Source organism: Plasmodium cynomolgi, chromosome 12 (genome assembly GCF_000321355.1).
Source record: "Plasmodium cynomolgi strain B DNA, chromosome 12, whole genome shotgun sequence".
In the NCBI taxonomy this organism is placed as follows: domain Eukaryota; phylum Apicomplexa; class Aconoidasida; order Haemosporida; family Plasmodiidae; genus Plasmodium; species Plasmodium cynomolgi.
This window is the reverse complement of record NC_020405.1, coordinates 66351-87333: the sequence shown is the minus strand read 5'-3', so window position 1 is coordinate 87333 and position 20983 is coordinate 66351. Positions and strand designations below refer to the sequence as shown.

Genomic DNA, 20983 nt, shown 5'->3' with positions numbered 1-20983 from the left:
AAAAAATAAAAAAAAATAGAAAAAAATAGAAAAAAATAGAAAAAAATAAAATTAAGCAAGCACAAGAACATATGTAGTCCTTCCAACTGTGCGTTCGCACAAATAATGCCGTCACAGCTGCAGGCCTTGGTGGCAAAACGTACAACGATGGAGGGAAGAAAAATTCACGCAAAAAAAAAAAACGTATAACATACTACATATGCTTGGGCACACGTAAGGCATGTACATTTGCATACATTTTCGAAAAGGGGAAAACAACGAAAAGTGCAAAATGGATATAAGGTTTCTCCTTTTTTTTGATGAAAAAAAAAAAAATAATTCATGAATATTTTCGCCTTTGTAGAAAAAAAAAAAAAGAGTTATGAAAAAAATTCCCATGGACGGCACAAATTTTTTTACATATTGCCACAGTGGTTTGGTTTTGTTTTGGAATCGAATCGTTTGAAGATACATACATACCTCGCGCATTTATGCATTTAAAATTTATTCACGTTGTTGTGACATTTTTGGCGTAACATTCAATTCCCGCATGGGCCCTTACATGTAGAAACGTACATATATTTTCTTGCTGGTTGCCTTTACCGATTGTGGTTAGGCATTTTTTTGGAAAAGGGAACGGAAGAAAGAGGATTCATCGAAAGAGGGAGCAAAAGCGAAACGGGCGTTTTTTGGCCAATCCACGTTTTGATTCCTACGCCTTTATACAGAAAAAAAAACATTTATTCACATTTTGTTCGTAAAAATCTGTATTGTATGCATACTTACTGAATGCGGAAAATGAACGCAACGACAAGTAACCGAAGAAGCTACTGTTTGTAAATTTGCCTCCCCAATTTAGGCTACGGCCTCCCCTTTTTTTAAAAAAATAGGATAGGATTGGATAGGATTGCATAGGATAGGATAGGATTGGATTGCATAGGATTGCATATGATAGGATTGGGTACCTCTCAAAAGCCACAGCAAAGAAAAAAATGTCGCGTTTCCAGCCAGTAATATTGACCCAGAAGAAAAGAAAGATCAAGGAAAGCAATGATTTCCTATTCGACTTTAAAGTTTTGAGTTCCGGAAATGACAAGGGATGTGTCAAGTCGATAAGCATTTGTAGGAAGTTCATAGCTATTGGTTGCAGCAATGTGGTAAGGCAGAGTTGGTAGTTGTGAGGTGGAGCCCAGGCAAATGCTCCTGCTGGCAGCACCGCGTACGAGCTCCCCTCGCAAAAGAGAGAAACAAAAAAGGGCGGTGCACGTGTATATCACCATTTCACCGTACCACCACCCCGTCACGGTTGAGCAAAGCGGAGATGACTGCACATTTGAGCGCATCTGTGCATCCATGCTGTGAGAGGAGGAGACAACAAAATTGTATTTTTATAAATATTTATTTTATCACCTTACCGATTGATTCTCTCTTCTCGCATGTTTTTATTTTTTTTTTTCTCCCCCTTGCTTATGCCCATGCTTCTGCCCCTACCTCCTTGGTTAGGTCATCCTGAACAGCATAACCGGAGAGAGATTAAACAAAAAGTACCAGTGCCAAGAAGGTATTACGAAGTTGAAGTTCCGAGATGAAGAGATGCTGGGAGTTGGGTTAGAAAATGGGAACATAGATCTTGTAGGAATATTTTGCCTTGGAAGAATAAAAAGCCTGAGTGGACACAAAGCAGCAATTAATGATTTAGTTTTTAACTCCAATTTTCAAACCTTATATTCTTGTTCTCGAGATTTTACAATTAAAATATGGAACATATGGGAAGGCATCTGTGAGCGTACTTTAGATTACCACATTGATAATATAACGAGTATTTGTTTGCATACGTTTGAAGGAAATGGTGGAGGTCCCCATTTAATCAGTAGCAGCTATGATGGTTATGTGTATGTGTATAACTTAAGTTTGAATAAACAGGTGAATCAGATAGAGTTGGACGAACCTGTGGATTGCTTAAATATATTTCAAAATAATTACATCGTTTTATCTGTGAAGAATGTAATTAAATTTTACAAACTGGAGAATTTCCAATTTGTGAAAAATGTAATAATTTCTACCAAGACTTGTTTTTATTTGGGGAGCTTTAAGCATTACCTTGTGGCCGCCAGCTTGGATTTGTCTATATATTTTGTGGATCCCTTCTACAAGGGCATGGAGGTAGGTGCATGAGCGATGTAGTTATGTTTTTCCCTTGTGAAGTTTTCTCAAACTGGGGAAAATTTGCATCAGGAATGTGTGCAAATATGGGCAAAGAAAAGGGGGGGGGAGAGAGAAAAACTTCCTGCGAAGTGATGCCACATTTGGGAAGTAGCACATTTGGGAAGTAACACATTTGGGAAGTAGCACATATGTTATATCTTCTACGGTTCCCCCCAATTACCGAAATAGCGCATGTCGTGAGAGAAATATATGTGTGCAAAGAATGTTATTCGATGGGAAATCATTTTAATTGCCTCCTTTTTTTTTGCAGAAAATAAAAGTCGTAAGCATTGCTAATTTTTTGAGTGCCCCTAAATCGGCTGACTTTTCGAATGGAGTACTAGCACTGGGAGAAATGTAAGTCTGCGAGGGGAATGTTTTTATGTGTATATTTGCGTGCCTGTAGTGGGAGCCCTTTTTTGCGCCGCTTCGTATGCACACAAGGGGGCCTACTCACGAACGCCCATTTTTTCACCTCCTACACAGGAATGGCAAATGGCTTATCGAGGTGTACAACGAGAAGGGGAAGCAAAAAAAACGGAAGCGCAAGGACAGGGGCCTTATGGTGGATATTCCGGTAAGCGCGCGATGGAAGGTTGGCGCGGGAAAAAATAAAACAAAATAAAACAAAATGAAACAAAATGAAACAAAATAAAATACAATAGCAGCGGTGACAGCGGAGCCAGATAGACAAAACCCCGTTGTCGCAAATTTTATGAATTTATTCCCCCGCATGTTTACACAACTTTACATTTTAAATGTACTATCCCCATTTTAGGAGGTGATTTATTTATACTCAAGCGTAGACATAAACAACTACATAAAAAAGTTCAAATATCATGATGCCCTGATGCTGTTGATAAAGCAAAAGTAACAAAGCTTTGTTGGAAGATGCTTCGAAATAGACTCCTAAAAGGAGGAAGCAAAGGAAAAAAAAAAAAAAAAAAACTGCTTACATGTGTGCGGCAGTTTCTGTTTATTCTTAACTCGCATGTGTTGCTTTTTCACCCCATTTTGTTAATTTTTTTTTCCCCCACTGTGCAGCCCTGACGCAACGCTGTCCCTGTTGGACTACTTATCGAAGCACAAAGTTATGATTCCCGCATGTCGAACATACTCCATCGAGGACACCATCAAAGTGTTAACCTTTTTCAGAAAAAAATTCGTAATCGACGTTTTAATGTTTGAGTTTTTCTTTTCCTTTTTCCGTAAGTTGTCCCCCCAAATGAGAGGAGCATATTTTTTTTGCCCCTTTGAAGAATGACCACTGCTTTTTTTCGCCCATTTGGTGCATATACATATACATATTTATTTTATTTTTTTTTCCCCCGATTTACGCAGACGTAAATAAGTGGATTGCCACTACGAGGGATTCCAAGGTGTTGGACGAGCTGAACGTCTTGAAAAGGGTACAAAGGGAGAGACAAGCAAATTGGCAAAGTGGCTAAGCGGCTAAGAGGCCAAGTGGCCAAGCGGCTACTTTGTGTAAAGCTTTGCAGTGGGAGAGTGACAAATGGGAAAGTTCTGCGCGTGAAGAGCGTTGCTCCGTTTTGTTTTTTTCCCACCCGATATCCTCTTTTGTCCCCTTTCTCATTCGATAATTTTCTCCCCCTTTTTTTTTCCCACCCGAACAGGGCTTTGAGAACACGCAAAAATTTATGAAGTATTATCAGAATTTAAAAGACATCGCGGATTTTCTGAAGAATTAAATGGGTGTCTTTTTGAACACACGAGTAACTGCCTGTGCACGCGTACGGCATTTTGCGCAATTGGCTTTGCCGTTACTATGTTACTCTCTCGTTTAGTCTCTTTTTTGCTCTCCCTTTTTACTCGTTTGCTTTTTATTTTTTATTTTATTTTGCACTTTGTTTGTGATTACAGCACAAACATCATTTGAGAAGGGCACATTGCATTAAATCGTTGTAATGTAGCCCCTTTTTTTCAACGCCATGTTGTTTCCATTTTTTTTAATGACGCTTGTGCGGTTTCCTGGGCATACGCCAGGCCCACAAAAAAGTACAAACAATAAAGTATAACCAATAAACAATAAAGTATAACCAATAAACGATAAAATATGACCAATAAATGGTTAATCGTGTTTGTCTACCCAATTCGACGCGGACCAAAGGAAGAAGTTGTGAGAGGTCGTCTTTTTTGGGTGAAAAATGTGCGTGCAAATATAGGCAAGTGTAGGGGAGTGCCTTGCGGGGAATAAGATACATTCCCCGAAAGGTGAATAAACGAAGTACAAAATTTCGGAAGGTCCAAATTGTGCATAATAGTCACCCACAACGTAGCAATAAATTGGGAATGAAAAAGAGGGGGGAGTGAAGCAAAACATTCCCTTTGCGGGTACCACTTCTAAGATGCTGCTAGGGTTGATAATTTCTGTGCCGCTTCTTTTTCACGAGGACCACGTGGTGCGCCTTTTCCGAGTGGCTTTCCGCTTCTTCTTCCTCGAATTATTGCTCTGATGTATGTTAAATAAAAAAACTTACATTTGGTAAAGTCATAGATGTAATTTTTTTCATATTTTTGACGTGCCCTGTTTGTAGTTGTGTGCATCCATTTGTGATTGTATTTCCCCTTTGGATTGACTTTCGCTTGATAAAGATAAAAAGACCGAGCGATTATTTTGTTAACTATATTTCGGTAAAGTACAAAATGGCTCAGACGAGGTGAGTGGGTGATACCTGAGCATGCAGAATGGTCAAAGGTGCCCATATTTTCACAAAAATTTATTCTTCTTTTTAACAGATATTTGATGCATAGCGTTTGATAGAAAGTGTGGAAGTAATTTTTCACATCAGTTTTTTTTAAAAAATTGAGATAGGATGGAGAGCTCTTTGGGAACATAGAAATCGGACAGAAGGCATAACTTGCTTCACTGTTTTGTTTAATTAATTTGCTAAAGTAGGTGACTGTGGGGCCCAGCGCGAACAGCTTCACATAGAAGCGCATAACTAAGGGGTGCATAAAGTGGCCGTTCAGGGGGGCATTCTTACTGAGGAGGAAGAACAGCTGCTCGATGTCTTTGTTCGAGAGGAAGAGGTTGCAAGCAGGGGAGTGAGTAGTCACGGGGGGGTGGATAGTCGCAGGGTGGTGGGTAGTCCCTTCGTTCGCATTCTCTTCCTTCGCTGCTTCCCCCCAGGCGCTTTGGCCGCCCCTCCCAAGGTGCGCGTAATTTTTGCCAAGGATGGCCAGAATTTTTAAAAAAATAAAGTGGATTTTCTGGCCCCGCTGGAGGTAGACAAATTGGTAGAAGGAATAAAGAAGGTCCCGTATCTTTACCGTTTTGGTTTGTTCTATTTTACTCTTATCGATTAGGGTTAGGGGCGCGCAGTGCCTCAAACTACGTGTACAGTTGGGTATCACTGCCACGGAGAAATTACTAATATGTGAATAAAGCTTTCTCAACAGGGCGTCTAATATTTTGGAGTAATCGAACGTGTGGAATGAAGATGCCTTTCTTATAATGCAAATAAGAATTGACAAATCTTTTAAATTCTGTGTTTGGTTTAGTATGTCCTGTATGAAGGTTCTTCTGTTACTTAGAGGGATAATGGCATGGGGGGGACAATTAACCTTTTGCTGTTGATTGGTGAGGTCTCTTTTTTCCCTATCATTTGACTGATAAAATTTGTTTACGTACTTTAGACGTATTTCCTGTACATAGTTCGTGTCAGAGTTTACAAGAATTTCGCACAAGTGTGTTAAAATTTTTTTTTTTTTCATTTTGCTCCTGCTTCAGACAGAATTGCGCCTTATCTTGCGTCTTAATGTTGAACACGCTGTACAGAAACACTAATTTCGATTTGTGATTAAATTTGAAGTAATTAAAGAAGAAAATGTCCAAAAAGGTGGGAACAGAAAATATGATGTTACCATTCCCTCTGTTAATTTTTAAATGTGCTGTTACTTTTCCCACATATTTATTTATATTTTCTCTATATGCATTTTTTTCATTTGTGTTTTTTCCGTCCAGCTGATTGTATATGTACAGACGAATCAAATTTTCAGCGTAGCTCTGTTCGTCGCAAAAAATGTGTAACTTTTTCCGAGCTGCTGGTTTGCAAGTGCGTGATTTAAGTCGGAAAAGACTGCTCATTGAAGGAAACGGCTGGGGAAAATGCTCACTTGGGCGGGGGATCCCGGCATGTCGCAGTAGTGGTGATTTTAAAAATGCACGAGGTTAGCATGGCAGCCCAACTGGCATGGTCAGCGGTATAACAAATTTTTTCACATGCATGAGAAGGACATTCGTACATATAATAGCTGCATTGTGGAAGGTAAAAAAAAAAAAATCCAAGCCAGTTTGCTATACTACATTATGTAATTCTGTTTACATAAGTTGTCAAATAGGCAAAAGGCGTCTTTAAAACTTTTGTTCGAAACCGCTTCTCAGATTTAATCCTGGTTAGCTTTTTCTCTTTTTTTTTTTTTTTTTTGTTGGAAAAGTTAAATAGCGATTATGCGGCTGTTGTTCCTCTGCCTATTGCAGGGTTGGCATAATTGCATCACCATCGTCCCTCCACGTTAAGGAAATATGCATAAGCGTACTTAAATGAAGAAATGGGCCCGTGCTGTGCAGAAGGACATATATTATGTATACGTATGCACATGTATTTACTTTCATGTTTGCAACATTTGATCGGCAGGGCGATGAATTTTTCTTCTTCCCATGGCAAAAACTTTCCGCGAGATGGTTGACAAAAAAATTGTTCTCAATGCGAGAAACGGCAATTAAAATCGCAGTGCGCGAGAAGGAAAAGTACGCATCCTTCATGTGCCGCTTAAATTATGGCAAATGTGTTTCGTTTCTCCTTCTGTACGTTTTGAAATAATTTTTCCCTTTTTGTAATTTAAATTGTTTGTTTCCCCCACCCCCCTTATCTTTTTTTCCATTTTCGAATTTGGCAAAAAAGGTTGACCCAGTGTTCTTACGTTCCCTATATATATATATATATATATGTAATACATGTATGTGCCTATGCGCTCGCGCTTGCGCCTGCGCGTATGCAGATGTTTATGTATTTTTCTCTCACGACGAGGAAAAAAAGAGGAAGGGGAAACTCTGCGGAAGCTCATTTGGGGGGAAAACGCCTTCGGGTGAGAAATGCGCTTTGGCGAGGAGAAGCGTAAGAAACGAGCGAAAAGCGCGTGAGAAGCGCTTGGAAAGCCGTTTAATAGCTGCCTCCGATTGTCAAAAAAATGCCAATTTATTTGTGGCGCCTTTTCAAAAGTCCCGTCAGCCTTTTTTTTATTTTTTCATTTTATGCATATTGAAGCCTTTGTGCGGAAGCAGTTTGTTGTCCCATTGTGCGTTTTTTAAAGGGATGGACTTCAGCTTGTCATAATGAAAGTAGTGCGCATAATTAGGAAGAGTTTTTTTTTCAGCCTTTTTTTTTCTTCCCCGTTTGTGTTTTCCCAAGTGAGAACCAGATAAGCGTATTGCTTGCTTACCTGGGAGAAGCGGCAAAGGTGGCTTGAAGCGAGGAGCGTAGTCGTCTAGGCCGCGCAAGCATGCGGAAAAGTGAAAAAAAAAGTGAAAAAAAAAGGAGAAAAAAGTTAGCGAGAAAACATAAGCGAGCGGTGGAGTAGCCATTTGAACGAACCGCTACCTGGCGGAAGCAGACAAAATGAACGACTTCAGCGAGGAATACGATTTTATGCAAAGAATACATAAAGTCGATGGACACGGAAAGAATGACTACGCATTGAAGGAGGCGATTAAGAAGAAAGACGACGAAGGACATTTTGGGAGGGAGAAATTGGAAAAAGATTTTTATTTAAAAAGTAAGTATGACAAGTACAGTAGCACGCTGAGCGGTTTTGAGAAGGATGATAAATTTTTATACATGAAGAGATTAAAAAATGAAAACGAGAATGATATGAAGAAGCGAGAGACCAGTTCTAGTCGCAGTAGCATTAACGAGTTAGCCAAGGTTAACGAAGTTGTATATTACATTCACGCAAACAAAAAAAATGTGTATGAATATATAACTAATCAAACGGATTTAGAGAACACGTATTATCAGATAGAAGAGAAACCACGTAACCTATCAGGCAATTTGGTGAAAGAAAATGAAGAGTATGTGTACTTAAACGATAATGCGTATTACAAATTTAAGATAAAGAAGGATGAGAAGGAGGATGAGGAAGGGGAGAAAGGAAGTGGGGGAGGGAATCAAAAAATAAAGTATACGTTAGACGAAAATAAGAATGTCATAATTGAAAATATGATTGAATCGGACAATATGTTGATACACTTGTGTAACACTTTTTTTTCCGTTAAAGATTGGGTGAAAAATATCTTTATGTTTTTAAGTAAAATTTTTCACTTTAACTTTTTGGACTACACATATATAAAGAATTACTCATTGACAAATTATTTCGATAGAAATGTGAAGGACTATATGAAATATTTAAAGAAGAATGAAGACTTAAGATTAATCAATCATGATTTTCTTGCGAGGAGAAAATATATTGCTCCGTATTTTGTGTACAATTGCATTGACTGCAATTATAATACGAATGACAACGGGATTATAATTTTGTCTTCGATTCTTCCATTCATTCATAGATTTGACTATGACTACAAATTGAGACAAATGAGAACGAAAGAGGAGGAGTTAGATCACATACTGAATAGTGAGAAGGGTAGAAAAGGAGGTGACAATTCAGGAGTGGGCTATCCAGGAGTGGGTAGCAGATTCCTAGATTCGATGAGACGGGTTAGGAACTTCTTTTTTGGCAATTTATTTGAAGAGGGTTATTCTGCAAACAGTGGGGGTGGTGGGTACGGAGACGGAGGCACTGCGATGAGCAACAACACGAGTGAGTATACGGAGTTTTTAAAAAAGTTCGAAAATAGTATAAACGAAGAGGGGGAATTAATTCAAGATATCCTCTTTTCTGGAAAGGCACAAATGATATTTATTAATTTTAAGCAGATAGAAAACAATTTTAACAACGTTATCGGTAATGTAGAAATAAAGAACGAGAGAGTACAAGTGAGCAATTTAATTCTGGGTTACGAAAAAAAGGAGCATATAAAATACACAGATATATTAATTTCAAACATTTTAAAAAATATCAAAAAGAAGTATCCTGATATGGTTATTAATGATGAAAATCCGAGGCAGTTCATTTATGAAGAAAACGAATATTCTGAGAAGTATGCTCGAGAAGGTGAGCAAACTTTTCATCATGATTACTCCCCTTTGAGCAATAAAGACGATACGGCGACCATGTCCGATAGTGTAGACATGCATAGGAAGAAGGAACACTACATGTTATCCGATTTGAAGGAATATGTGTACAATTCGCCGTCCCATTTGATGAAAGAGAAAAGGAATAACTGCGAGTATGTGACGTGTGTGTGTTTTGACAACAACTCGAATAACTGTAATTTGATTAATAACTTTGTTTTGGGTTATAATACTGGAAAAGTGGAATACATTTACGGGAAAATTGTTTATAGCAATATTAGTCATTGTGATTTGTTGATAGATTATTATTCGAAAAAGAATAGAAAATTTTCGTACGAACTGAGCAAGAGGATTTTTTTAAACGGCGCAGTGATAAAAGTTGCATTCGCGCCGAACGGTTTTTTTTGTCTAGTGTTAACAAGTAAAACGTTGTACATTTGCAATTTTTTTTATTTCTCCATTTATGAGATTACGAATATTTGTTTTAATTCCCAGTTTGTGAATTTTCTGTGGATAAATAATAATTGTTACTCCGTTTTTACCGATAATGGGAATGTATATTTGTACGAGAAGAGTCTAAAGAATGATGGGCTGAACAGTTTTTCTCTAGTGAAAACGTTTTGCGTGGAGCAGGCCATTTATTTGAACTCTATATGTGAGTATCATTTGTATAGTAATTGCATTTATCTGTACACGGGCGAAATAGAGAAAAGGAGGAGGAAGAAAAATGGCAGCCATCATTTGTTCAAGAAGAAGAAGAAAAAGAGGAATAAACATATGAGTGACTACTTTTATAAATATGACTGCAATTTTGTTATCATCGATTTGAATTCAGATGTGTGTAGAGGTATGGGAGGCGGTGGAGAAGGAGGGATGAGCGGAGGAGGAAATGAAGATACCCTGGTTGGCGGAGTGAACCTACTGAAGGACAATATGTCCGATGTAGAAAATAATATGAAGCAAATAAAAATACTGGAAAGACTGATAGAAAATGGAAATAACTTAGATGAGGATGATGTGAACCTTGAGAGTATGTTGCACATTAACATAAAAGATTTTAACAACTATATTTCTACCATCAAGGATGGGAATAATCATTTATATTCTGGTGAAAGTGGAGAGGAAGCCAACATGATGGGTAGAGACAATTCCAAGGGGGAATTCTCCATGAAGAAAATGTTAATAAATTACATAAAAGATGTGAAGAAGCATCTGTACAATTTGAAGGATGAAAATATTATTAACATTTTATTGCCCAGGTACTACAGTGCAGCGGATGATTATAGTCACAGAAGTTTTTTGAACATTCGATTTTTTACCATCGAAAAGTCGGACAATAAACACCTCATAGCTTTGGATACTGAGACGGATTACGTGTACATTTACAAGATAAGGAAGAATGTGTACCTAGACGATGAGGCGTTGGAAATGTTAAAGAATAATCCGTATAGCGCGTATAGTAACCCGCTGCACATGTTTTATGCGAACTATTTGAAGAGAGAGTCGTCCCTAAAGGAGGAGTGGAAAATCTACAACGATTATATTTATGTGAATACGAAGAAGATGAAGAAGTACATTAAGTACAACTTGCTTTATATAATTAAGAATCACAAAAAAATGTTTTTTCCCCTACATGTGTATGTAATAAATACCAAATTTAATGAGACGGAATATTTTTTATTCATTAAATGGGCAACTATCAAGAACACGTTTATATATGCTTCGTACAGTTCTCTTAACAGAGTGACCAAGATGAAGGAATACTTCCGGAAGGACGATGAAAAGCTACTCAAGGTGTTGGAAAATCCAAAGAACATTTTTCTATACAACATTAATGATAATAGCGGCGATTTGCCTTACTTGCCTAAAGGGAATGGCTTTGGCTATCCCCACCCCCTGGGTCCGAGGGGAAAATTCATGGGCAAGGAACACCTGGGGGAGAATGTAAGCTATGGAAATGGGGCGATGGGGGTGAATAGCCATTTGTTGCATAATAAGGGGAGAATGCATGAGTATAGGGATCACATGGGAAACCCTGTCAAGGGATTCAACCACTACATGGGCCATAATGAGGACTATTTGAATAAGACCCCTGTGAAAAATGTAGGCAGAAGTTTTTACACCTCTCCCATTGATCACATGAATGCGAATATGCCCTACCAGTTTAAGGGGGGCCTCAAGTATAACGACAACGACATGTACACGGATTATTATATGAACAGTGCGGTTAAGGACCCCGATTACGCAAACTTCCCCAACTACGGTGACTACCTAAATGAGAGCAGCAAAAAGCAGAACGAGTCCGACAAGAAGTGGTCCTACTTGAAGAAAATAAATATTTTTAACAAAAAGGACGACGATATAAATGACAGCAATTATGTGAACACGAGGCATGCGTACAATCATCATGCGGATGCGAAACATATGCAGCAGCGTACAGGTGGTCATATGTTCAACTTCGATAATGATGAACCCATTTTAGGCGATATGAAGAATCCGAATTTTTATTCCTCGCCTGAACGGTTCAGGTATAACAGATTACATGAGCCAGCGGACAGCTCCAAGTTAATGAGTGACGACCACGCGAACATGAGCGACTATTACTACACGCATAATGCCAATAGATACCACTCCAGCGCCATTGGCGGTGGTAGTTACGATCCATATGTCCAAAAAAATGATATGTATAATTACCGAAATATGAACATGGATTTAAATAGCAATAGCGCTACGCATAATCCGAACGCTCATGGTGACATGTATCGAGGACCTAACGACGGGAGTCACTTCGCCAGTGACATGGAGAACAACAAGTCGGCGAGCGGCAAACCGGGGAACTTATACAGCAATAGGGATGGCAACGATATGAATCCTATGTATAGTGACAAAGAATACAGAAATAGGTATAATAACTTCAGTTCGAACGATAGCTATTCTGGCAATATGCGGAAGTATATGTGACGATCTGGGGATGCACACTTAGGTTCACTTGTGGTGTAGAGGGCTCATGGTGTGCACTGCTCCGTTAGATGGCTATGCGAGCTGCCCACTCCCCCCTATACGTTTTGTTCTGGTTCACGTATCGCTGTGCAGATTGACTCAGCAGAAGGGTGATGGTTGTACCCCCATTCGTTCATAGCATATGAATCCCCTTGAAGGGCGGAGCGAACAACCCCCCACACACCCCCGTAGTTATCATTATCGCCATTAGTATAGCCCCCGTTTGGCTATTTTATTTTACCCTTTTTTTTAATTACCACATTTAGGGATGACAGAACAGCATTTTCGAAGCGGTAGCCAAACGGATGTGTGTACTTAACAATACGCATTTGCGCGGAGGCACCTGTTCTTCCTTTGCTGCAAAGCAGAGATTAAAGGGGCGCACCTGACCCATGGAACCTGTTGTTTTATGAATATGTTTACGTATTTTTTTCTCGTTATTAATGGAAGCGTGCACATAGCGAGTTGACTTGACCACCTGCCAACCTGGCCACCTGCCACTCTGGTCACCTACCAACACGCGCACATGCGTACACGCAGGGGAGCTTGTATGTGAGTTGCTGGGACGGCACCACACTGCGCAGTCCCCGTCTCCTCTTTGTAAACCTTTTCGAAATATTTGAAGCCCCTTGCGTGCAAAGCGTTTAGCCCTTTTTCGAACAAGCCTCAAAGTGGAAGCTTGCTTTGGAAGGTGCCCTCGTGCGGGAGCATAAGCATGCACATGTGTGTCTGCATGTATGTATATCTGCACATGTGTGTCTGCATATATGTATATCTGCGCATGTGTATATCTGCACATGTGTATATCTGCACGTGTGTATATCTGCACATGCGTACCCATTTATTTATATGTGCACGCTGTACTGTACACATATTTGAACTCGCCTTTTTTTGTGAAGAACGCAAAAGTCGACTAAAATATTTTTAGTGGCACCTCCTTTGCCTCATTTGGCTCCTTAACGGTGCAACTTAACCGCCAATGTAAACGGAGAAAGCCTTTTTACTGCCATAAAGGATTGGTAATTTTAAAAGGGAGGGGAAAAAAAAAACATTAAAGTTTGTTTTATGATACCCATATGAACACATATTAACCAATGTGTATGTAAACATAAGCTGTCTTTAATGTTAAATATTTTTTCACGATGAATGGAAAAAAAAAAAAAGAAGGAAACAGAAGAGGGGAGAAACAATGCACAATGTAGAGTGCATAATGTAAAGTGCATAATGTATAATGCATAATGTATAATGCATAGTGTATACTGATTAGGGGAGGGGGGGGTGCTTTAAAAATTTTGCTGTTATACATTAAAAAGAGGGTGAGGTATTTTTAATTTTACTATTTTGATAAACATTTGTGAGCGCCATTTGTAGGTATGGCATATGAGGGGGGAGGGGAGGTTAATGAGCTGGACAAGGTAGACGTGTTTGAGATGGTAGAAGTGACAGACGTAACTCCAGGGGAGCAGATGATACAGGAGTAAAGTGCCTAATCAATGAGCATAATAAAGTGTGGGATGTGAAAAAAAATATAAACATATACACATTTACGCGCGCACGTTTGTACATATGTGCACACTTTAAGCACACGCGATAACGCAAAACAACTGTTGGTCTGTTCTTCGTTTTACAGAATATCTTTACACGCTCACTGCCCCTAAACAATTTCGGGGAGACAAGGGGAAGACTTTTTCAATCTTCTCAGCATACGTACATGCGGGTACATATGCGTACATTAAGAATGATTACACCTTTTTTTTTTTTTTTTTTCGAATGTGGCTTTGTTTAATTTTCCTTCATTTTTATGATAGGTTATATGGTTATGCAAATGAGGTTGATTCGTTTCTCCGACTTAATCTTTCTTTTTGGCATGCTTATCTTGTGAACTATTCGTGCACAAACAATATTTGTATAAAATAAAAGCTGAAATGAATCCCATTAAAAATGACACAACGATAATGGCCATGAGTGAGGGGAAGGCATATTTGTAGATTCTATCAATATTTGAAAAGGTTTCATTTGCCATGTCTTTGAGAACATCCAAATAGCTGAGAGGTTTAGGTGGGTCTGATGCCTTTACATTTTTATACGTTTCATGCACGAACATTTTAAACGCTTCTAATGACCTATCATGATTTTTATAATCGTACATTTTTCCATTTTTAAAATATATGATTGTTGGAAAGCCTTCAATTTTAAATCTTTTTCTTGTCTTTGAATTTGTGGTGACGTCAATTTTAGCAACATTCACAGTTCCCTTCAAGTCTGCGGCCAGCTGCGTCCAGGTCTTCGTCATGGCTTTGCAATGCGAGCACCAGGGGGCGTAAAACTTAATGAACCATGATCCTGTTATAGGGAAAAGAAAAAAGAAATGGATATGAGGTTATTCTCATTGGAGGGGCATAAAAATGTGAAGAGGTGTACACTGCAATGGGAAACAAGAAGAGGGTACATTAAAGTGCGGTGTCACATTGTTCGATTGAGACAAAATAGGAGCCCCCCGAATGGGTTGCACAAATCGTGCGGCACAACCGGATCAGGTAGCGCGGGCGGAATATAATAGCAACAAAAGCGGATGCAGCGAAAGGACATGCAACATTGCGCTTCGTTCTGCTTGTTCCCCCCGTGCGGACCCGTTTGGCCCCGTTTGGCCCCGTTTGGGGCCTTAAAAGAAGGGGCATGAACAACACTCATGCGAAGATTCGTGAGAGGTATATAACCTGTGGTGTTCCCCGTTGATATCTGAGTTAAATTTTCAAAGTTCGAGTCATTCAATTCGATTACATCTTGAGAGTAGCATATTTTCAAAATTGTTAAAATAAGTAACAATACAAAACTTTTTGTAATTTTTGCCATTTTTCAATTTTTACAAAGTGGTAATTCGTCGAGGGGGTTATATTAAACTATAAAAATAGCGTAAGCGTATATGCATACATACAAACGTGCGTACGTACATATAAATATGTGGCCTCAGAATAGCGTTTGCTATGTGTGTTCTTTCTGTTCTTGAAAAGGTAAAGTGACGCAGTTTGTAAGGAAAAAATATATAAAGTGAAGCAAAAAAAAAAAAAAACAGCAAAGTGTGGCAAAGTATGGCAAAGTATGGCAAAGTGTGGCAAAGTATGGCAAAGTATGGCAAAGTGTGGCAAAGTGTGGCAAAGTATCGAAATGCACGGCAAAATAATCTAGAGCGTTAAATCGATAATAAACTCCTCTTAATATTACGCTTGGGGAAGGGGGGGAAAATGCTGAAAATTTTGGCGCGCGCTTTTATATACATATAAAACATGTGCTGCACGGCTTAATCAATGCATACATGTGGTGCGTAAGCAAAACTCTTAAGCTTTTTTTGTCTTACGTGTTTTAATAATTACAGAGAAATTTGTGCCAATTGTATATTCTTTTTTGCGAGTTCATTACGGCCACTTTGGTAATATTGGTTGTACAGAAGTTTGATTTTCTTACGCGCTGCGTTTCTTTTGGTTTTTTTTTTTTTTCCACCCCCTCTTTTTCTTTTAACATTTAGGAAGTTTTCAACTATTTTTTGGATATAATTTTTTTTTTTTTTTTCCAAGTTTTGAATATTTTGTGCACAGAAACAGTGGCTCTTTACAAAAGGAAGAAATGATATAAAAATGGTTTATTTGAAAGTATCTTTTTTTAAGCTATACTTTCTGATATAATTTTTATGGCATTATGCCATTTTGCTCGTTTTAACTTCAAAAATGGGAAAAGCACTTTACGAAAACGTTGATATGTTTTAAGAGAAAAAATGATATCGCAAATCGTGTGTTTATCAATAAATGTACATTTCTGTGCATACGCAAAGCAGGTGTTTGTTTTGTGCTTGTAAATAAACGAGAAAGTGACCCGTAGGCCACTTGAAAGGTGTACTACATAAAAAAATAAAAGTCTTACTTTAAAATGTGTCAAAAATGATTAAAAAGGAAAAGGGACGTATGAAGAGCACATGTCGAAAGAGGGCAAATAAAAAAAAAACTTAGAGGCTTAAAAATTTCCTCCAAGGGAGGTAAAAAAAAAAAAAAAAAATGGATACATAAACAATGAAATGAGTGTGTAAAGGAAAAAAAAAAAAAAATAATAAAAGTTAACCCCTTCTGAATTGAAAAGGCAAAGTGGTTAAAATGAAGAATAAAAAATAAACCACATGTAATTAAAGAATTGGTGAAGTCCTCCCCCATTTTAACCATTTAGCTAAACCTGATATAAGAGTGTGGGGGGAAATTAAGTGGAGATATTTAAGTACGCCCATAAAGTGTGCCTGACGTGCACCATGCTATAATGGTTTCCCTTACCATTCTACAATGGGGGAAACTTCGCCTTTATAAATAACAAAAAAAAAAAAAAAAAAAAAAGCGGTTTGTTCAGTTACTCCTTGCTTATATAGTTAAAGAATTCTTCAAAAGCTAAGCGAAAATGTGCATAAAATGGTAGGTGTGGTCGCATGTGTGTCATATTATACATGTGTCATAATTACATGCGCGTGTGTAAGTCTACGTGTACACGATTTTGATAAAAGCAACTCGATGTGAAGGGCAGTTACGGGGGCACATTTATATAAAGCTCAAAGAACGAATTACGCGCAGTAATAGTTAAAAAAGGGGGCTTCTTCCAAATGACCATTTTGCGAAATGAAATCAAAATTGCACAACATTTGACGGAGCAATGAGGATGGAAAAGTGGAAAAATGGAAAAATGCAAAGCGCAAAAATGCAGAGCGCAAAAATGAGTGAATCATAAAATCTTACTAAATTTTCGCTTGTCGTTGGAGCCGATCTCGTTTCTACTTTTCATGCAGTAAAATTTGTACAGCTTTTTTTTGGTGATAATTCCTGATAGTGGGAAACGGGGAAAGCATTTCGGACATACGTACATAAGTGCCAATGCGCACGTTTATGCGGGTGATTAAAGTGGACTGCCCTGTAAGCGCTGGCCTGAATATGTGCTGTGTAAAGCAGCGACCCCCCTACCTTCATTGTCGTAGTCCACTTTTTTAAAAAATTTTAACACCATTCGTTTATCAATCTTTATAAATCCATTTAAAAGACAAGCGATTATGTCTGAGGGGGGAGGAGGATGTACATTTGGGGTGATCTAGCGAAAATGCTAAATTGCTAAATTGTTAAATTTAAAAAAAAAAAATATATATATTCATTACTGCTGAATTGCACTTGTCCACTTCTGGAAATGTCCAGTCCGTTAAACGAGGCTTGTATCTGATAAGAAAAGCAAAAATTGGAAATGTCGTTAAAAAAAACTCCACGTTTGAACATAATTCTGCGGAGAAAAATCACCAAGGGGAGTATTACGTTGGCGTCTATGAGGCCCAATTTTTTCATTATTGCGAAATATTGCACATATTTTATTGACCCCTCCTCCATTATATCAAAGTAGAAAAATAGGGAGTTATATTCTGCATAGGGAAGGAGACGAGTTGAACGTCGGCGTGTTGGTGGGATGTTGTATAGCTTGGGTGCGACCAAAACAAAGGGCGTGGGGCAATCTATGTTGGTGCGAATAACCACGTGCACTTCTTAGCCTACTGTATATATCTTCCTTCACTACAAACTTGGATATGTTGTTCAGGATGTATCTTTTAAAGGCGTTCTTTTTCCAAAAGTCGTAAATGCTAATGGGCGGTTTCGCGAGCAGGGTGGATCACCGGAGTGGTGAATGAAGGAACGTACATATATAAATATGTATCTATGTATCTATGTGTGTGTGTACATACATATACATATGAAGTGATGCGAGGGGAGGCAATCCCTACCTCCTGAGCATGTCGAAATTGATGTAAATGTTCTGCTTGACGTTCTCCTTAAACCATTCCTTGGGCAGGTGAAGTGAAAAATAATGGTTCCATCCGCGCTGTCCTTTTGCTTGCGTTTTGGGGTAAGTCAGACGCAAAAAATTGTGGAAATTCGTTTGTTTCATTTAGTTACGTGATCTAGCGCGTCCCGCGCGGTTATCATGGAGCTGTTGGGAAAGGCGATTTGAAAAGCGCGCATGTTGTAATTTGTCATTTGGCTTAGCTAGCTAAATTGGCTAATTTTTTTCCCGACGTAGGAATATCCTCGGGGGGGTCTTTCCAAAATAACCTGATATCGCTGAGCAGAATTTTTTGCACAAAACTTCTCCCCTTGGGTGAGATATTTTCCCACCTAAAAAAAAAAAAATTAGAAAACGTTAGGCGGGTGGAAACATATGTCTAAGTTGTCAACGTGATGAATGGTGTTAATATTTGAAATGTCTTCCCCTATGGAAAAATATTCTTTTGGAGAAAAAAAAAACTAACAGATCTTTTGGGAAAATAATTTTTTTTGTTTATTCTCAAAGTAGAATATTGGGTATTGGCCGCACACCAGGAAGTACGCTGCACGTAATGGGTGTGTGTGTGAGGGGGAAAAAATAGGACAAATTAGTTGTAGCTCCTTAAAAGGGTGCACCACTATTGTTGGGAAATGCATTCGTTGTGCACTTTTGAGCTCTTCTGGGAGTTGTTTGTTTGCGCAAAATGGTGATGCACCAAAAAAAAAAAAAAGTTTTCTCGTTATAAGGAGAGATTAACTATTTATTATTATTTTGAAGATTTTTTTTAATGATTTTTTAAGGCAATTCACTCCTGTACATTTGGTTCCCTCTTTCTGTTATTACTTATCAGTCCAATGCTGTAGACGTTTTGGCCCCTAATTTTTGAATTGGCTGCATGTTGGGAAAAAAAAAAAATAAATAAATAATATGCTGTAAGGAAACAGTGAGCACTACAATTGGATCACATTTCTTTGTCAAGTTTTAAAAATGTTTTAACGTCTCGAAGAATAGGTCTTAATTTTATGGACGTCTTCCAATTTAATCATCATTTCGTTATTCACGGATTTGATGAGGAAACTTTGGGGAAGTAGTTGCCTGCTCGTTGGGGAAGAAAGAGAGCGACTATTAGGACTCCTATGCAGGGGCATAGTATAGTGCATAAGTACGTATGTCCGTATGTATGCCCACAGAAGCACATTTTCGTTTCAGCTGTTCTCCTTTTACGAGCATGATGTGCTAATTACTTGTGTGCTAAGTTGTTTGAGTGCAGGTAATGGACCGTTCGTATGATCTGCGCAAGGGTGGAAAAACAGATGAGGGGAGAGGTGGAAGGTTGTGTACATACTAGGTGTAGGCAGTGTGGTATACTACTAACACAGTGAGGTATAGGAAATATTTTGAGCATGAGTGCTCTTTTTAAAATCGTATTTTCGTTTCCTATGCAGTTTAATAGATTATGTCAAATGATTAGAATAACCTGATATACTATATTCTTTATCCTCTTTTCATCATATTTTGCGGAGAAAATTACGGAGGAGTATAAATTTGTGTCTTCACAGTGCATATAAATGGGGTTACAAGGGGAAGAAAGAAGAATAGAAAAAGGTTTAACTCAGCGTTGAAATGGCAAAGGAGTAGAAAAAAAAAAAAAAAAAAAAAAAGGCATTTATGTTCAATCGTTAGGCTACTCATTTGTGAGGGATGTACCTGAGAAAAACTCAAAGACGCTGATGAACGAAGAGGCATATTCACAACAGTGAATCAACTTAATGATATATGGATGGTCCAGTGAAGAAATTATAAGTTTGGCATTTTTTAAGTTATATTTTTTCCTTTTGATAATTATTTTGTATTTATAACCATCTACGAGGTTATAACTGTAGAACACTTTAGTTTTGTGATTTTCTTTCAACGTATGGATCGGAATGTGGTCCTTTAGTACATTCGTTTCTGACTCCAGGCAGAAGGACGTTGAGAGATTATTTCTTTTTTTGAGCAGGAGGTTTTTGATTTTCATTTTGTGGCTGCACAGTTGTGGGTTAATTGTGTGGGCCTTTTATTCGCTCTTTCGGTCTACACAGCTGGGAGTGCGCGGGGCGGTGCGCACATCAATAAATGAATAAAAAAATAAGTAAACGAATAAAAAAGCAGACAAATAAATGAATAAAAAATTAAATAAATGAATAAATAAGTAGACAAGTAAATGAATATATATATATGTATATGCTTATACATACCTGTGCACCTGCGTGTTCCTCGTATGCACAAGGGTATACGCGTACGTTGGCGCATTTTCCCCTCTCTTAAACGTATGACATAAAAGGGAAGAAGCAAAAATGCATGTCTTTAAAACTTAGTTTCGTTTGATAAAGGAGCTGTAAATAAAAATCCCCGCAGGCATGAATATTTTTTATGCGTACATTTTTGCGCATATTCCCAAAAAAAAAAAAAAAAAAATGTACTTTGTAGGGACAATAATTTACTCCTTCGAACTTTCGTGAATTGCGCAAAGGTCTCAAAATTGAGAAAAACGCAAACATCTTCGCATTGTCTTTACAAAAGGGCGTTTTATGAGAAGGTACAGTTAAAACATTCTTAGAGCAAATTAATTCCCGTTTTTTTAAGCGGTTGAGGGAGAACCTCGTGTGGAGTGTGCCACTTAAATGGAATTTTTTTTTTTTTTTGTGCTACAGTGGTATACATTATTTTTGCGGAGCTACTTCGAAACAGTAAAATGTAATTATAAAAGGGAAAATAAT

The 20983-nt window shown here is 38.1% G+C and overlaps 6 protein-coding genes across 6 annotated transcripts; 2 read left to right on the top strand and 4 right to left on the bottom strand.

The window, feature by feature from the left end:
- Positions 1-971: 971 nt before the first annotated feature.
- Positions 972-4208, top strand: PCYB_121160 (hypothetical protein; the record flags this gene model as incomplete). Its single annotated transcript, XM_004223447.1, has 8 exons — positions 972-1136; positions 1483-2142; positions 2456-2541; positions 2671-2761; positions 2963-3054; positions 3229-3392; positions 3526-3593; positions 3819-4208. 8 exons carry the CDS (start codon positions 972-974, stop codon positions 3891-3893), a joined length of 1401 nt encoding a protein of 466 aa, XP_004223495.1. The 3' UTR covers positions 3894-4208.
- A 337-nt stretch (positions 4209-4545) lies between these two features.
- Positions 4546-6292, bottom strand: PCYB_121150 (hypothetical protein; the record flags this gene model as incomplete). The annotated part of the gene is made up of 2 exons (XM_004223446.1): positions 4546-5850; positions 5891-6292. The coding sequence occupies 2 exons, from the start codon at positions 6290-6292 to the stop codon at positions 4546-4548; spliced, it is 1707 nt and encodes a 568-aa protein (XP_004223494.1).
- Positions 6293-7823: 1531 nt separating this feature from the next.
- PCYB_121140 (hypothetical protein) lies at positions 7824-12356 on the top strand (the record flags this gene model as incomplete). Its single annotated transcript, XM_004223445.1, has 2 exons — positions 7824-9764; positions 9864-12356. 2 exons carry the CDS (start codon positions 7824-7826, stop codon positions 12354-12356), a joined length of 4434 nt encoding a protein of 1477 aa, XP_004223493.1.
- A 1888-nt stretch (positions 12357-14244) lies between these two features.
- Positions 14245-15248, bottom strand: PCYB_121130 (protein disulfide isomerase; the record flags this gene model as incomplete). The annotated part of the gene is made up of 2 exons (XM_004223444.1): positions 14245-14738; positions 15113-15248. 2 exons carry the CDS (start codon positions 15246-15248, stop codon positions 14245-14247), a joined length of 630 nt encoding a protein of 209 aa, XP_004223492.1.
- Positions 15249-17147: 1899 nt separating this feature from the next.
- Positions 17148-18347, bottom strand: PCYB_121120 (hypothetical protein; the record flags this gene model as incomplete). Its single annotated transcript, XM_004223443.1, has 6 exons — positions 17148-17245; positions 17384-17473; positions 17572-17629; positions 17723-17826; positions 17936-18042; positions 18184-18347. 6 exons carry the CDS (start codon positions 18345-18347, stop codon positions 17148-17150), a joined length of 621 nt encoding a protein of 206 aa, XP_004223491.1.
- A 682-nt stretch (positions 18348-19029) lies between these two features.
- PCYB_121110 (calcium-dependent protein kinase) lies at positions 19030-20241 on the bottom strand (the record flags this gene model as incomplete). Its single annotated transcript, XM_004223442.1, has 5 exons — positions 19030-19115; positions 19222-19319; positions 19469-19515; positions 19702-19775; positions 19932-20241. The coding sequence occupies 5 exons, from the start codon at positions 20239-20241 to the stop codon at positions 19030-19032; spliced, it is 615 nt and encodes a 204-aa protein (XP_004223490.1).
- Between the last annotated feature and the right edge of the window lie 742 nt (positions 20242-20983).